Consider the following 15,809-nt stretch of genomic DNA (forward strand, 5'->3'; position numbering starts at 1 on the left):
TATTCCACAATTAAGTATTATGTCTGCTGTATACTTATCATAGATGCCCTTTACCAGGTGGAAGAAATTTCTTTCTATTCTAGTTTGCTGAAAATCATATGGCTTTTGTACTTTATTCTGATAATACAATAACTTGGATTGATGTAGCATTCAAAATCAACCAATCTCACATTCCTGGGATAGATTCTACTTGGTTGTGTATATTGCTGGATTCTGTTTACTAATATTTTGTTAAGGATTTTTGTGTATGTGTTCATGAGGGATATTGTAATACTTTTGTCAGGATTATAATGGAATCATAAAATCACTTGTCCCTTCCTTCTTGTTCTGAAAAGGTTTTGGTATTACTGTTTCCTTATCTGTTTGATAGAATTTATCAGTGGAAATAAAAAAAGAAATGTACTCTTTGTGAAAACACATAGCTACAATATCATCACACTAAAAAATTTTCTGATAAGTACCATTAAATAGCTAGTCAGTGTTCAAATTTCTGATCATCCCATGAATGCCAGTAAGAATACCATAACTTTAAAAATCATTTTGATTGAATATATGGTAATTAAAGTAATATTTTCTTTTCCTTATATTAAGGTTCGTGACCATAAAAAATTAAGAGTGAATGCTGTTATTGCTCCTAAGAGTTCATATGCAGACAAAGCACCTTCAAGACCATTGAATGAACTCAAGTAAGTCTTGAAAATATTATTAGAACTAAGCTGTTACTTTGAATATTGAATAATCATTTCTCTCAAATATATTTTAATTATTTCTTTGTCACATAAATACGTTTCTTATAGGCTGTATTATTCCCTTTTAGGATCTCTACTTAAGTCTAAAATAAGAAAAAATCTAGGCCCAGGAACAGAACATGGTATCAGTTAGTATATGATGGTGATTTTTTAAATCAGTGGAATAATATTGGACTACTTAGTAAAAGCTACTAAAATAGTTGGTTAGTTATTGGGAAAATAAAAGGGTAAATCATCACTTCATAATATAAAAATAATTTCCAGAAGGATCAAATGGAAAAACTGCAATTATAAAACAGCTATAAGTAAATAAAGTCTTAATTCTGTATAAAAGCAATGGTAGAAACAACAAAAGAAGAGGTTAATAGTTTGTAATTATAAATATTAAACTTTTCTGACAAGGAAATAAATCTGAATATTAATCACTTAATATTAAGTGACTAAACTATACAAAGAAAATACTTTCTGTACCATTGTTAATTTATTTTCTATTTATTGTTTAGTCACCACATGTCAACTAGGATTTTTTTAAATGATATTTTAAGAAGAAAAACCTAATAGTTGCTTTTCCTTTCAGACAATACGGATTTTTCTCTTATTTGCGAGAGTTATTTGATGCACCTGATCCTGTCATGAGTTACCTTTGCTTCCAGTATCACATTCATGAAGTTCCTGTAGGAACTGAAAGAACCAGAGAAAGAATTGAACGGGTAAGAAAGTACTGAATCAGTACCAAAAATGTAGTTTTGTTGAAACTTCTTAGCTTAAAGTCAAGGAAAACTTGTAATTTAAAGAAACATGTCATTGTTTTTAACCATACAGAAATTATCTTGGTATTTTCCATTTTTAATATGACATAGGACAGTGAATATTGACTAATATTGACGACAGGAGTGGTGTGGAGTTACCTAGAGCAGGGGTCCCCGACCCCCAGGCCTCACACACAGCAGGAGGTGAGCGGTGGGCAACTGAGCAAAGCTTCATCTGCCGCTCCCCATTTCTCCCCATCGCTTGCATTACTGCCTGAATCATCCCCCCAACCCAGCCCGGGTCTGTGAAAAATTGTCTTCCACAAAGCTGATCCCTGGTGCCAAAAAGGTTGGGGACCGCTGAAATAAATAACTTAATACATGTAGGGTAGTTAAGTTAAAACCTGAAGAGACACCTGGCTCTCTTATGTGATTCTGCCCTGCTTGACAAACATTTGTTCAAACATTAATGGTTTAGTCATTTAAATTCTTATATTCTATTTTTCAGACAAACTATAGGATGGTAGGCTAGGATATGGAACTGCTTTGGTAAGCCCTCCCCTTAAAGTTTCCATTTAAGATTATCTCATGTGAATGACCACCCTTAATAGGATTTCATTTTCCTGTCTAGTACAGCTACATAAACTCTAAGTTCCTATATTCTGCTAATGCTGCTTGGAGTTTTCTTCTCCTTACAAGTAATCTCTAAGACTCCAAACCACCTTCATTACTTTTATCAAAGGGAGAAACAGGGAAGAAGTCTCCTCTAAACAGATTTTTCCTTAATACCAAGTTGCCATATTAATACTGCTTGTAGGACCCAATTACAGACCTAACTGCTATTTATAATAGTGAATTTGTGAGAGAATGTGTTTTAAATTTTTTAACAACCATTCTACAAGTATCCCTAGGATATTCATTTGTAATTTCGGGGCCTCTATATACCTCATTAACAGAAGATAGATAGAAATGGAGGCTCATTACTAACCCATTTTGCACAGACAAGCCAATTATTAATTATGGTAAGTTGCCTGTGTCTTTGATTAAAAATTATATTATGGTGACCATTTGGGGAAACCAAAAATACAACTCTCCGTGTGGGTGTACCTCTCTCTTCGGTCTTCATAGATGGAGTTTAAAAAAAGAGGACAAGACTATATACATAGACCAATCCAATTTCTGTCATAACTTCAGAGGTAGGTAGGGCGCTGTCTCTGAAGCTTAGGATAGTAGGTATTCTTTACTATTGCAGAAAGACTATAGAAAATTTGGTAAGGACTTTCATAGCTTTATTTTGGGGCAGAAAGGAGCAGTACTGCACTTGGAAAATCCTTTCACTTTTTGAACAGTGCTTCAAGTTGAATTATTTTTATGCACTTTTTAACATTTTGGTTAAGTCATCTAGAGAGCTTTAACTCTACTGTCTGTACTAGAAAAATAACATTGTATATAGTAAAGCAAAGTCAGACACCTAATAAAGCCCTTGACATTGTCTTAGCCATCTTTCAGAAGATACAAGCCTTCATTGAGGAAATTCACTGTCTTAATGTTTCATGTCTACCTAATGACAATAATGGCTTTATTTCTTCCTTAGAATAAAAATAACATTCTTTAGTGTAAGTTTTGCTTTATTATCAAGTCCTGACATTTTAGATGTCTTATCTCTTCACTTAAACTTCTAGAGAGAAACAAGCCACAAGAATACTGGTAATAAACCTTTAGAGATTGGAAAAAACTACAGCAGCCTGTTCTTTATAAATAACAGTAACAGATCCAATGTTTGTTAGTGTGTTTAGAATGTGCATTAGTTTATGAAACTCCTTAAATAAATGCTTGAGAGAAAAGATCTCCAAAAAATGTTGTCTTTGAAGTCCTTGAAAAGTATATGCATTAAGTATTCCCCAAATATACAGGAATTAAATATAAGATTATGTATCTCTGAACAATATAACTGAGGGGAGGGGAGAGTAAATGTGTTAGTTGAGATAACACAGTTCAGTCTACTGGGAAGTTGACTCCTGGTATCTCTTCTGTAGATAAAACAAAGTCCCAAAAGTACACTTACTTGGGAGAGATTGTATAGCAAAGTAGAAGTATAGCCAACTTTGGTTGTTGTTTTGGTTTTCTCCCAGTTCTCTCTCTTCCTTAGTGTTGTTTTCCAAAATAATAACCTGAATTTTATCACTCACCTTTTTAGAGATGTTGGGTACATTTTTTAAAAAATAAATGAAAGTATATCTAGTATATTTTCATCTTCTAAAATTCATGAGATCTGTATTTTTAATTCTTTAGTCCTTTTAAAAATATATCATAATTATTCTTAGATGTGCACTGAATGCGTATTTTACATTATAGGTAATACAAGAAACCCGATTAAAACAAATTTATACAGCAGAAGAAAAGTTTGTGGTGAAAACTTCTTTTTATTCAAACCAAGTTATTTCTAGTAATACATCCCTAAAAGTAGCCCAGTTTCTCACAGTCACTGTGGATCTAGAGCAAAGACGACACTTAGAAGAACAGCTAAAGGTTGGTCATTTAAAAAAAAATTTTTTTTAATTGAAGTACAGTTGATTTCAATGTTGCATTAGTTTCTGGGGTGCAGCAGTGATTCAGTTATAGATATATACTTTTTCATATTCTTTTCCATTGTGGTTTATTACAGGATATTGAATATAGTTCCCTGTGCTATACAATAGGACCTTGTTGTTTATACATTCTATCTATAATAGTTTGCATCTGTTAATCCCAAACTCCCAATCCATCCATCCCCTGCCTCCCCCTTTCCCTTGGCAATCGCATATCTGTTCTCTATGTCTATGAGTGTGTTTTGTAAATATATTTATGTCATATTTTAGATTCCACATATAAGTGATATATGGTATTTATCTTTCCGACTTACTTCACTTATAACCTCTAGGTCCATCCATGTTGCTGCAAGTGGCATTATTTTGTTCTTTTTTATGGCTGAGTAGTATTCTATTGTATGTATGTACCACATCTTCCTTATCCATTCATCTGTTGATGAACATTTAGGTTGTTTCCATGTCTTGGCCATTGTAAATAGTGCTCCTATGAACACTGGGGTGCATGTATCTTTTCAAATTATAGTTTTGTCTGGATATATGCCCAGGAGTGGGATTGCTGCATCATATGGTAACTCTATTTTTAGTTTTTTGAAGAACCTCCATACTGTTTTCCATGGTGGCTGCACCAAGCTACATTCCCACCAATAGTGTCGGAGGGTTCCCTTTTCTCCACACCCTCTCCAGCATTTTTAATAATGACCATTCTGACTGGTATGTGGTGGTACCTCGTTGTGGTTTCAATTTGCAGTTCTCTGATAATTAGCAATGTTGAACATCTTTTCATATGCCTATTGGCCATCTATTTATCTTCTTTGGAGAATACCTATCTAGGTCTTCTGCCCATTTTTTGATTGGATTATTTTTGAGTTATATGAGCTGTTTGTATATTTTGGAAATTAAGCTTCTGTCAGTTGCATCCTTTGCAGATACTTTCCCCTAGTTCGTAAGTTGTCTTTTCATTTTGTTTATGTTATGTGCAAAAGCTTGTAAGTTTAAGTCCCATTTGTTTATTTTTGCTTTTATTTCTTGGGAGCCTGACGTAAGAAAACATTGGTATGATTTATGTCAGAGAATGTATGGTGTTGTCTTATATCTAAGTTAAAGATTGGTTATTTTGATTTGAGTATTAATAAAGAATATTAACTGGAGTTATAATATGTTAGCCTGTTTTTTAAATATACTAACAATATTGCATATTCCATAGGAAATTAATAGAAAATTGCAAGCAGTAGAATCAGGGTTAATTGCCTTACGTGAGACAAACAAACATCTAGAACACAAAGATAATGAACTTAGACAAAAGAAGAAGGAGCTTCTTGAAAGGAAAACCAAGAAGAGACAACTGGAACAAAAAATTAATTCCAAACTAGGAAGGTATCTTTCAGCCTATTTTGGGGTAAGGGGGTTGGGTGGTACAAAAGCACTATAAGGATATTGTTAGTTATACATTGTAATGACGACACAATTCCCACCAGCACTCTGTGTACAATCTCTCTCAAACTTACACACTCCTCCTACCCAAAACATGGGACAAAGGGAGGTGAATCTTAAGTGTTGTGAGTTTTTCTGTTCCCTGATCTGCTGTTCTCATCCCTGGACCCCTTTCTGTTCTTAAAAATTATTGAGGACCTTGAGGAAGTTTTGTTTATATGGATTATATCTATTGATATTTACCAAATTAGAAATTAAATTCATTAAAATGATAATAAAGCCATATATTAACATATTTATGAACAGTTTTCCAAACAAAATACATTTAGCAAGAAGAATGACATTGTTTTTACATTTTTGTAAATCTCTTTAGATGAAGTCAGTTGTTTTTCATATGTGCTTCTGCATTCACTTGGTTGTGAGATGGTTTGGTTCAAGTATATGAAGAAAATCTGGCCTCACATAGATATGCAGCTGGAAAAGGGAGAAGTGCTTTAATAGACTTTTCAGTGTATGTATTCTTTAATGTTACATCAAAACTTGCCAAGGTGTGGTTTGTGAAAGTTTAGTTGCAACATGGAATATGAACTCATCAGTGAAGTTGTGCACTCTTACATTACTTTAAGTGCATCATTCACCCATGAATGACTTTGTTACATTATGCTAGCTTACTGTGAGATCCCAGGCAACTGTTCTCAGAACCTATTGTTTTATTTTGAATTTAGATATTTTATAGAAACTTGGAATATATAAGATGGGATAAAAGCTATTAGGGTGTTCAGTCTAGGGGAAAGGAACTGTGGCTTCCAGTTTCAAAGCTTTTCCCATGTCCTGTCATGACACAGCGCAGACCTTTCTGTTGTGATTGTTCTTTTATGCTTCTTTGCTATAGAATAAAAATATAGATATTAATAACATAATAAATGACAGCTTATTGTCTTGAATAAGGTACAAGTTTACCTTGATCCAATATAATAGTGTTTCTAAACACATTCATAAATTAAATCATATTTTAAATGCTTTAAGAAAAAAAAAATTTTTAAGCAAACAATTGCCCATTAACTTTTGTTTAAAAAGTCAGTAATGTACCTTGGTTGCTTAAAGCAAGATATAGCTATTTAGTCTAACTGACTGCCTAGAATTTTTTTCTACTTTAACCCTTCACTTGAATCTTCAGTCATCTACAAGACATTTACTGTTGGGCTGCTGTATTGTACTCATTGTCTAAAGCTAAACTTTCTCCTCATAAAGTAATGTTGATTTTTGTAGTGCAGTAACCTTTCATAGCCATTGTCATCCTGCTGTCTCATACCTCCAGTTACTCACTTTGGAATACTGCAGTGGTGACATGGTTAGTGGTCTCTACTTGACTAGTCTCCTTCTCCATTCAGTGCATCCAGAATACTGTCATCCAGTTTATCTTCATATTCCTTCCCCCTTCAAGAATATCTGTTATAGCTCCCTACCTTTACTACATGAAACTTAATTAAATACTGCTTTCCTTTAGATTGGCATTCAAGTTTTTCACAATCTTATTTCACTCCACCCATTCTATTTCCACCCTGTCTTCCCCAAAGTCTCTTCATGTACCATTCAGTCCACTCTCTGCAGCATCCACTGAACTTATTAATTCTTGTTTATTATTGCTTCCATCGTTTGTTCTTGATTTTTCCCTTGAGGCAACATGATGTAGTGGAAAGACCTGGACTTTGATGTGAAACACATCTTACAGCTTAGTATCTGGGATCTTAGGTAACAACTTATGAGCCTTAGTTTCTTCATCTTAAAGAGCAAAGTATTAACCTTTAGGATTGTTGTATTGCCTTTTCATCATATTTCTTTTTACCTGTTAATCAGATCTCCACAGTTAAGCTCCTTCAGGGAAGGGACTATATTTATAAACAATGTTTATCAGTTATGGGCCAGACACTATACTGTGTTATATAATTTGCCTTTTTTTAGTATTCACCAGAGCCCTGTAGGAGAAGTACTATTATTATTTACAGTTTATAGATGAGGAAACTGAAGCTCAGAGAAGTAAGTTGTTCAGTTATATTGCTCATTAGTGGCAAAGAGGAAATTTAAATCCATCTTTCTGATTCCAGATCCTATACCATTAGCCACTAGCATTACCTAGACTATGCTGGGCACATACTCTATCTCAAAAAATACTTTTCAATCTTGAGTGGTTGCATAAAATGATTGTTTAATCTAGAAGCTAGTAGTTAACATCTGAGTAGCATTGCTAAACAGCCCACCCATGAAGCAGCAGGGAGCCTAAGAATTTGGGCTCAATCCTTGTGTTTTCTCTGATTTCCACATCATTATGCATTTCATACAGTTTAAAGCTGATGGAACAGGATACTTGCAACCTTGAAGAGGAAGAACGAAAAACAGGCACCAAAATCAAAGAAATAAATGTTCAAAAAGCCAAACTTGTTACTGAATTAACAAACCTGATAAAGGTAAGCCATTTTCTTAATTTTAGTCATATTTTTTTTGTTGCAGGTCGACCGCAAAATCTTAGCAAGAGATTTTCATCAGTAATTTCAGCTGTTGTTTGACATTTCTCATTATAGATCAGTAAATTGGTTTAAAGCACTCATTAAGCTAAATTATTTTATTCCAGATGACTCAAATATAAAAGAAAACTTTAAAATTCTCTTAGAATAAAATTATAAAAAGAATTATTTGAGAGAGGTATCAGTCACATTAGAAAAATGTTATTTTTTTCATGGTTTATAATTTTGTTTTTTAAAAGAAACTGTGTATTGTTTTTCTTAGTTGTAAAACAAACTCATAGGTGTTTTTACTCCTAGATTTGTACTTCTTTGCATATACAAAAAGTAGATTTAATTCTTCAAAATACTACAGTGATCTCCGAGAAGAACAAATTAGAATCAGATTATATGGCTGCTGCATCACAGCTACGTCTCACAGAGGTAAAATGTTTGCTTTTATTTTTTATTTTGGGGCTTCAGACCAGTTTGAAAATGTGTGTGTGTTGGGGGGTGTGTATGTATATACGTATATGTGTGTGTGTGTGTGTATATATATATATATATATCATGCCTTGTAATATGCAGTTTTTTATGCTCTTTAATTTACAAATTTAATGCATCCTGCTGATGAGGAAGCAATATTTGAAACCCTTTGTATGTATTCTGCATTTTGTTATTTGATTGGGGGAGGGGTGGTAATAATCAAGAGAATTAGAGTCCATGATTTAGTCACTTGAAAACCAAAGTCTCATGTCTGCTTTCTTAACCAATATAAATTATAGTTGTTACTGTTACCAAGCAGCAACTAGTAGCTTTTATTGCAGTTTGTATCCCATAAAGTAAACTGCAGATGAGTTCTAATCAACACTAAGAGTGGCCTTAGTGTGTAATCTTGGTGATTTAATCTTCTGTTAATACCTGTGAAACGATGATAAATACTGAAATAGTGGGGGGTCGGGGCTGATGTACTAAGTTAACATAAATTCCAAAGAAGAACTAGCAACAAAATGAGTTAGTATAACAGTGGCATAGTTTTTGAGCCTTCCAAATCCTTTCCCAAAAACAGAAGAGCAACTAGGATAACATAACAGTTAACAAACAACCCATGGACAACATATACAACAAACCGAGCTTTAAGGTATCCCTATAGGTATACTGCAGTATATTGTCACACTTAACCACCCAGGGTTAACATCAGGCTAGTTAAGGGCTTAGTCCCCAATAAAACTACCCTTACTTCAAATGCTAGCTGCAAGTTCAGAGGTCCCCAGGCCACCTGCACTTCTGACCAACTGGCTACAAATTCAAGGGTTCTTATGACTCCCCCAGGTTCTGTAATTAACTAGAGTGACAGAACTGAAGAAAAGGCTATATTTAACAATTACAGTATTATTATAAACGATACAAATCCCTACTAGTCAAATGAAGAGACATGTAGGGTGAGGTCTGGGAGGGTCCTGAACACAGTTTTGTACACTTTTCTGGTGAAATCAGGATGTGTCACCCTCCTAGCATCAGTGTGTTCACTAACCAAGAAGCTCTATAGAGCTTGTCCTGTGTTCAGGACATTTATTGGGGTTGCATTACCTAGGCATGATTGGTTGGATCATTGGCCATGTGGTTGAACTCAATCTCCAGCCCTCCTCCCTGGAATTCAAGAGATTGGGAGGACAATAATAAGACTCAAAGCCCCAGCCCTCCCCTCTAGTCACATGATTTGTCTTTCTGGCATTGCCTTCCCCCATCCTGAGTCACTCCTTAGCATATTAAAGTCAGGTGTGATCCTAGTAGGGGCCCATGAATAACAAAGACAGACACTCCTATCACTCAGACAATTCCTAGGGTTTTAGAGTCTTCCTCCCAAGAACCAGGGACAAACATCAGTCAAATTCTATATTTTACAACACCCGTGAACTCCAAAATATAGGTGGGTAAGATCGAATCAGCAGCAGCATTAAGACTGGTGTGGTATCAGAAAGTATGTGGTAAGAAGCAGAGGGAAGGCTCCAAGAATCCAAAAATCAAGTCACTAACAGGTACTCATCTCTAAAGAAAAGAGGCCCCATTTGGTGTGGAAAGTTCAGCAGACCAATTTGAGAGCAGCTGAAACTGGGAGGTGACTGTAGACTCAAGAAAGGTCAGGTGGTGCTGGGGTGGTGGTTCAGGCCCTGTGAACTCTCAAATTAACCGAAACTGCTTTGCAGAACAAAGCTGCTTACTGAGGAGAACTAGAACTACAGGATAGACTAAGGAGATAGTAAGCATGTATCATGTGATTATAAGGCTGACACAGTAGCTAAAGGCACAACATTCTAAACATGGGAGAAGGGAGACAGTGTAAGTAAAATGGAATGTATTTGCTGATTGTCCTATGGGTACTATCAGGAAATAAAAGGATACTACTTCAGATTAGATGCTTTGGGAGAGGGAAATGAGGGAGAATTTCAATATTGTTTATAGTAGGAACCAGTATCTCAAAAAAGATATTAAGGCTGTAAGGATATTGTATAAGATATTTTGCACGTAAATAATGTTTCAAATAAAAATAGCTTTCCTAAATGCCAAAAATAGATGAAAAAACGGAGAAGGGGACAATATAAAACAGATTACATCACTGAAGATTATATATTTAATTTATATACATATTAAGACAAAACAATGGCAGAACTTAGGCCAAACATCAACCATATCATTAAATATAAATGGAGACAATTTATCTTTTTAAAAAATTTTTTGAAGTAAATTCCAATACTATGCATAATATGAGAGTCATATCTAAAAGAAAGAGATTCAAAAAGGTTTAAAATGAAAGGACAATGAGCACAAGGGATCTTTTGGGGTCAAAAAGACTCAAAATATTAATCAAAAATACATGATAAACCTTTGAATTTCATAGTTGATGCTTAAAATAATAATGGTCACCTTTGGAGGATATTAGGGAACAAGCTCATGTTTTGGAAAATGGCAAAGAAAGAATCTAGCATTTATGCTGTCTTTTTTATGTGAACTATTTAGGATAAACAAATGAGATGGGGAAGTTAGTTTTTCTTTACAGAAGTATTTCAGTTAATAAATGGCAGAGGGAAAAAAAAGAAAAAAGAAAGAAAATAAATGCAGATGGAATTATACTGTTAGAATATCACCACCTTGTAGCTGCTAATGAATCAGTGGATCACATTAGCTGCTAACATCACAAAAAGATAGCCAGATATTTATTTATGTGTATCCTGATGGAAGGACATAACACAACACCACCTATGAACTAATCTTGTGAAAAAATCAAATTTCAATCCAATTAAGCCTCTAGAACAAGGTTTCTCAACCTCAGCACTATGAATATTTTGAACTGGATAATTCTTTTTGTGGGGGGCTGTCTTTACCAGCATCCCTGGCCTCTATTTGCTAGATGCCAGTAGTACACCGTTCCCTCAGCTGTGACAACCAAAAATATTTCCAGACACTGCCCTGGGGAGCAGAATTGCCCCCATTTCAGAACCATTGCTCTAAAACTACCAGTTTATAGGAAATAACAGGAGAGCAAAAAATATGCTAAATGACTCCACAAGAAAACAGTCAGCAAAATCTAGAACGTAAGGGACTATATAGGGACAAATCATTTATTTTAGTGCTGTCCAATAGGAATATAGTGCAAGCTGTATGTCATTAATAAAGTCTCTAGTGACCAAATTTTAAAAAGTAAAAAAAAAAAATAGGTAAAATTATCTATCCATTTAATAGTATATTTAACTCAGTAAATTAAAATGTTATTAAAACATGTAATCAATATTGGAAAATTATTGAGATATTTTACAATTTTATAAGCCTTCAAAATACTGTAATAAATACATCTGAATTCAGATGATAAATTTTCATCAGAAATATTAGATTTTATAAAACTTAAGAGTTGCAAAAGTAAATTCATATACTCAGATTATTCTAAACATTTCCCAGTGGCTAAAGCGAGCATTGATTTTAAATTTTAAATTATTTTAAATTAAAAATTTAGTCTTTCAGAACTCTAGTCACATATGACCTGTGCCTTACTTTATTGGGCAGTGCAGTACTGTAACTAAGATAAAAAGGGGAGAGGAAATGTATAAGCTAAAAGGGACTTAAAAAACGTACTAACCAAATACTGTGTGTGGACATTACTTTGATCCTGATTTGAGCAAAGTAACTACTTAAAAAAGAAGTTCTAAGAAATGGAATTTTGAATATTGACTCAATATCTGATAATATTAGTTTACTGATAGTATTTTTTAAGTTTGATAATGTGGTTATGGATTTTTTTATCTTTTAGAAATACATTGCCGTAATATTTACAAAGAAAATAATGTTTGGAATTGCTTCAAAATAATCCAGAGAGGGGGCCGTGTGGGGAGGGAGTGTAGATGAAACTGTGATGGTCATGAGTTGAAAATTGTTGAAGAAGCTGGATGGTAGATACATAAAGGTTTATTATACTGTTCTCTCTCCTGTTTCATATATTTCTACATTTCCCATAATAAAAAGTAAATGTTTCCATTCTTGGCCATGATGAAACAGGGGCTCAGTTTACTGTCTTATTTTAAACCACTAAAAGATGCGACAAAGTATATAAAACAAAGATTTTCAGACATTGAATAACAGGCAGCACAGGACAGTGATTCCCTAAGAGAAGGGAAAACAGAACTGGGTGAGCTCTACAATTGCCTTAGCTTATTGCCTGGAGAGTTTCTAGGCCACGATGTAGGGAAGAGGGATTTAAGAGGAGAGAGCATAACAGTACAAATCCTACAGACATTAAAAGGATTTGTTCATTGAAATGAACAAATTTCTTAAAAGATACAAGCTATCAAAGATCACTGAAGAAGGAGCTAATTAGAATAGCCCTATATTTACTAAAGAAATCATATTTGTAGTTAAAAGCCTTCCCATAAAGAAAACCACAGGCCCAGAGGCTTCACTGGTGAATTCTACCAAGCATTTAAAAGAATTAATGTCAATTCTACCTAAAGTCTAGAAAAGGTGAAAAGGAAGGGAATACTTGACACATTATATGAGGCCAGCCTTAGATATCAAAACCAGACAAAAGAAAACTACAGACCAATATCTCTCATGAACATAGATGAAGAAGAAATTCTTAATAAAATGTTAGCAAATCAAATTCAGCAGTATATAAGGGTAGTATATCCTAAGCAAATGAGTTTATCCCAGAAATACAAGGTTGATTTAACATGTGTAAATTCCTAAGTGTAAATTCACTACATTAACTAGAGAAAAACCACATCATCTCATCTCAATATATGCAGAAAAAATATTTGACAAAATCCAGTATCCTTGTATGATAAAAACTTTCTGCATCTAGAAATAGAAGGAAACTTCATCCTTCTGATACCCAGTGGTGGAAACAAGGAAAATGCTCACTCTCGCCAATTTTGTTTCACATTGTGCTGGAGGTTCTAGCCAGTACAACAAGGCAAGAAAAAGAGAAGGCTTACATATTGAAAAGGGAGAAGAAACTTGCCCATTTCAGACAAATATGATCATTTCTGTGGAAAATATTAAGGAATGTACAGAAATGCTTCTAGTTGAATTTAGCAAGGTTGCAGGATACAAGTTCAATATGTAGAAATCAGTTGTGGTTCTGTTAGCAGTGAACAATTTGAAACTGAAATTTAAAAATACTGTGTACAATAGCATCAAAAATATTAAGTACGTAGGGATGTATATATTTTGGGTTGGCCAAAAAGTTCATTCGGGTTTATTTGTAAGATATTACAAAAACCCGAACGAACTTTTTGGCCAGCCCAATATATATGACCTATACACTAAAAACTATAAAAGTAAACGGAATTGATTGTGTTCATGGATCAGTGATTCAAGATTTGTTAGAATGCCAGTGCTCCTCCAAAGCTGTAGATTCAGTAAAATTCCTAGCAGGGTTTTTGGAAGGGTTTTAGTTTTTGGAAGTTGACAAGCTAATTCTAGAATGCAGTGGGCTTAGAAGAACTTTGAAAAAGAACAAATTGTATGACAGAAACTACCTAATTTTAAGACTTATTACAAAGCTACAGTAATGAAGACACCATTGTATTGGTGTAAAAATAGACATATGGATCAGTGGAACAGAGAATCCAGACATAGATACACATATACACAGTCAGTTGTTTTTTGGCAAAGATACTGAGGCAATTTAATGTAGAAAGAATAGTTTAACCAATAGTGCTGGGACAATTGAATAGTCAAAAAATGAACCACAACCCTTACCTCATACCATATACAAATGGATCACAGACTTAAATGTAAGAACTAAAGCTATAAAACTTCTTGAAGAAAACATAAGAGAAAATCTTAGTGACCTTAGTTTTGACAAAATAGAATAAATAGAACACTAAAAGCATGAATTATAAAGGGAAAGAAACCAGAAGTTGTACTTCCTCAAAATTAAAAATTTTCCAGTAGACACTTAAGAAAAGGCAGGCTACACACTGGGGAAATGTATTTGCAAACCATACACCTGACAAAGGACTTGTATTTAGATGAAGGGCTCTTACTATGGGCCAAATCTAGCCTAAGGTCTGTTTATGTAGAGTCCCTGCAAGCTAAGAATAGTTTTTGCATTTTTAAAAGCCTGCACCCAAAAAAGAAGAATATGTGACAGACTGTATGTGGCCCTCAAAACCTAAAATATTTACTTAGTGGCTCTGTATAGAAAAACTTTGCTGACCCCCGATAGATACTATAAAAAGAACTCTTAACAACAATCATCAATATAAGGAAGACAATTCAGTCAAAAAAACAGGCCAAAGATTTAAACATATTCTTCACTAAAGTATACAGAGAGCAAATGAGCACATGAAAAGGTGCCCAACCTTATTAGTCAGTAGGAAATGTGAATTAAAGCCATAATGAGCTATCACCACAGACCTACTAGAATGATTTAGAATTTTAAGACTGACTAAACCAAAGTGCTTGTGAGGGTGTGGAGCATCTGGCACTTGCATACATTTCTAGTAGAGATTTAAAGTGAATAACCACTTTGGAAGACCATTTGAGAGATTCTTAAATGCTAAACATACACCTGCCGTGTGATCCAGCCATTCCTCTCCCAGTATTTACCCAAGAGAAATAAAAGCATACATCCATGAAAGACTGGTATACAAATGTGTAGCAACTTTCTTTGTAATAGCTAAAAAATATGAAATTCTACAAAATGCAGAATGCTTAGCGGCTGAAATAAATCAGTGGTTGCCTGCAAAGGGTACAGTGGGATGGATTACAGAGGGGTACACAGTTGTTGAAGGCGATAGATATGTTCATTATTGGTGGTGATGGTTTCACTGATGTACATATTTGTCAAAATTCATCAACTTGTATACTTTATATATGTGCAGGTTATTCATTAGTTACACTTCAGAACTGAAAAATTTAAGGAAAAAACTTATGAAGTCTTTTTTCAAGTATGAAATTTTATATACAAGAGTAAAACGAGTAATATAACATCCATGTGTCCACTGTCCCTTCTAACAGATATAACACTTCGCCATATTTGTTGCAGGGTTTTAAGACTATTCATATATTCAGAGTCTCCTTGTACCCTTTCCTATCTATCCTTCTACTTTGCTAGAATATACTCCTTTCTGGCAGTGGTCTGTACATGATTCACTTTACACTTAACCAGAAACAAACGTGTTGTGTAAAAGTGAACAGTGAAAAGTATCTTTCAGTAGAAAGAGTCTTTAGAGGCTGGGTAGCCATAGGATTGCATAGATGAATGGAAAGATTAAATCAGAGTAGAAGAACAGCTTC

The 15,809-nt window shown here is 34.2% G+C and overlaps 1 protein-coding gene across 2 annotated transcripts in view; it reads left to right on the forward strand.

The window, feature by feature from the left end:
- Nucleotides 1-15,809, forward strand: part of SMC5 (structural maintenance of chromosomes 5) — a 102,473-nt gene that overhangs the window by 70,572 nt on the left and 16,092 nt on the right. For both annotated transcript variants that reach the window (XM_060102285.1, XM_060102286.1), the window contains exons 12-17: nucleotides 592-686; nucleotides 1,327-1,459; nucleotides 3,854-4,027; nucleotides 5,291-5,460; nucleotides 7,859-7,982; nucleotides 8,337-8,459. In XM_060102285.1, coding sequence (XP_059958268.1) covers nucleotides 592-686; nucleotides 1,327-1,459; nucleotides 3,854-4,027; nucleotides 5,291-5,460; nucleotides 7,859-7,982; nucleotides 8,337-8,459 — 819 coding nt within the window. The remainder of the gene's footprint in view (nucleotides 1-591; nucleotides 687-1,326; nucleotides 1,460-3,853; nucleotides 4,028-5,290; nucleotides 5,461-7,858; nucleotides 7,983-8,336; nucleotides 8,460-15,809) is intronic.

The sequence above is a fragment of the Mesoplodon densirostris genome, chromosome 6 (genome assembly GCF_025265405.1).
Source record: "Mesoplodon densirostris isolate mMesDen1 chromosome 6, mMesDen1 primary haplotype, whole genome shotgun sequence".
In the NCBI taxonomy this organism is placed as follows: domain Eukaryota; kingdom Metazoa; phylum Chordata; class Mammalia; order Artiodactyla; family Ziphiidae; genus Mesoplodon; species Mesoplodon densirostris.